The sequence below is a fragment of the Diaphorina citri genome, unplaced genomic scaffold, assembly GCF_000475195.1.
Source record: "Diaphorina citri unplaced genomic scaffold, Diaci psyllid genome assembly version 1.1 scaffold13747, whole genome shotgun sequence".
NCBI classification, from domain to species: Eukaryota; Metazoa; Arthropoda; class Insecta; order Hemiptera; family Psyllidae; genus Diaphorina; species Diaphorina citri.
In genome coordinates, this window is record NW_007391114.1 from 8,403 (window position 1) to 10,720 (window position 2,318).

At 38.9% G+C, this 2,318-nt stretch overlaps 1 protein-coding gene across 9 annotated transcripts in view; it reads left to right on the forward strand.

Annotated features, from left to right (window-relative positions):
* The window catches only part of LOC103523003 (probable isoaspartyl peptidase/L-asparaginase GA20639), a 10,475-nt gene extending 8,200 nt beyond the window's left edge, over positions 1–2,275 (forward strand). For 4 of the 9 annotated variants that reach the window (XM_026832822.1, XM_026832823.1, XM_026832824.1 and 1 more), the window contains exon 2: positions 1,909–2,275. In XM_026832822.1, coding sequence (XP_026688623.1) covers positions 1,909–2,260 — 352 coding nt within the window. In that variant the 3' untranslated portion in view covers positions 2,261–2,275. Of the gene's footprint in view, positions 1–1,128; positions 1,193–1,219; positions 1,396–1,908 lie in introns of those variants that run through there. The other 5 variants (XM_008488081.3, XM_026832829.1, XM_026832828.1 and 2 more) reach the window with 5 other exon arrangements.
* Positions 2,276–2,318: the final 43 nt, after the last annotated feature.

Sequence of the window (2,318 nt, forward strand, 5' to 3'; positions counted from 1 at the left end):
CCACACACACACACACACGGACCTTGGGCCGAAACCCTTTTTCTTTTGGGCAATTGGACCATAAAACGTCCACATCCGTCAAAAAACGAAAGTCGAAAAATTTGTCGATCACAATACTTTTCCTCCGTCATTTATAAAAATAAGGGGAACGTAATATGCTTAAATAACATCATCACTCATCTAGGTATATCTTTTATAAAATAAAATGAAAGAGTGCTTTATAGGTAAATAATCATAATCATCCTCATTAGGCTACTTTCGCCTTTTCCATGTTGGCGTTTTTAGTCGTCCACCTATCTACACCATTGGTGGTTTTTCGTCAGGATGAACCAACTTTGGTTTTGGCCCGAGTTTTATGTTTTTTTATTCGCCGAGGTTTATTTTATGGGGAGTGCGTGGCTGCGGGATGCCCTCCGCCTACTCCAAACCAACGTCCAAGACAATAATATGAAAAGCAACCCAAATATAAATTCTGGTTGAAAAAAACAATAGAATAGTAGGTAAAGGTTAAGAGAACGACAAGAGCAAAAAAGACAAATGTAAAAAATTGTAATGTAAGAACAGCAAAATGTTCAAACTTTAAAATTTCAAAAAGTTCAAATTTTTAATCGAATTTCTCTTCTCATTTCAAAATGTTGCACCACAAAATCCACAAATAATGTTAATGGCATAAGAAAAACACGAGAGGGCGTGTGTGTTGATTTTTTTTTTTTTCAGTGGTCGGAGCGCCCACAAAAAAAAAAAAAAAAAAAAAAAAAAAAATGTGTAAAATTTAAAATTTGCACGGAATGGGCTCAACCACTTTTTTTTTTCCTTCGCTGATAAAGGAAGTTCGAAACACGCTGAATTTCATATAGAAATGCTTAAAATTTCATTTGAGGGCTTCCTAAGAGGAGAAATCTTCGTTTGAAATTTTCCGAATTTGAAACGCACAAAATTTCGCGGGTCAGCCATTTTTTCGTGATGACGTCAGTTTCATGCGACGAGGTCGTAAACAATGGATGCCTTCAAGTTATTTATTTGCGAACTTTGAGCGACATTCTACAGGGGATTTAGGCACCGTTTTCCCTCAGTTCCTTGGAATATATGCATTAAACATATAGAAAAAACTAGAAAGTCAATATCTTGAAAGCTTGAAGACTACAGCTACAGATTACTGATTAGGTGATTAGTGTTTAGTGATTATGATCAGGTACTGATTAGTGATAATCGAAAATTCCTATTGCTGTTCCCTTTCCCTCAGTTCCCTGTGCATGTGTGCATTTCTTATGAGGAAACTAGAAAGCGTCAATATCTTGGGAACGGTTTTTATTAATTTTGGGAGTACCTACTGTATTCACAAAACTACTATCCAATGGTGAAAACCCTATCTCCCTAGTCCGTATATTCTAGAAAGTAAGTTAGAATTAGTATGAGTGAGTGAATCAGTTTCATAAGAGGCTGTATTTATTTATAAGTAAGTTAGGTTAAACACAAAAAGGAGCTTTCACAAATGAGCAGTGACCAGTGTTATTAACTATCAGGTTCTGAGTAATTACTGGCAGGGCCAGACCAAGCTCATTTGGTGCCCTGTTCAAAAATCAAAATGCCTAAAAAAAAAAAGCAAAGGGTGCCAGATAGCCAAATAAGGGCACCAGTGGGTGGAAAAGGGTGCCAGAGGGGTGGCAAAGGGCACTAAAGGTCCAAAAACTGGTGATAGAAGTTGGCAAAGGGCACCAGCAAAGTTTGAGGCAAAAAAAAATCAACAGTGAAGCCTAAGGGGGGGGGGGGGGGGAAAGCCAATGCTTTGTGTTGGCATGCCACCCCCCCACAGTGTGCCACCCTGTTTGCAGGAACAGGTTGAAGAGGCCTTAATTTGGGGCTGATTACTGGCTTTTCCTCTTACCTACCTCTATGTTTCTCATGCAGTCACATTGCAGGTAGTCATTGCCACATGACCAACATGGCACAGAATACAATTGAGCCTGTTCTTCTCATTCATGGTGGAGCAGGAGATATTCCCGAGTCCAAAGTGCAAGGCAAACTAGATGGTATAAGGAAGGCTGTGTGTCTTGGATATGAAAAGTTGAAGGACACTGGCTGTGTCCTTGAAGCAACTCAGACAGCTGTAGAGTACATGGAGGAAGATGACAATTTCAATGCTGGTAGAGGTTCTGTACTCACAACTCAAGGAGAAATTGAAATGGAAGCACTCATTGTTGATGGAAGAGACATCAAAGTTGGTAAATCTACAGGGTGCAAAAAAAATACTGGTACTTGATCAGAAGTCATGTCAATGGGAAATAGCTGCAAAAACGAGCTTTATTTTTCATTTTCCT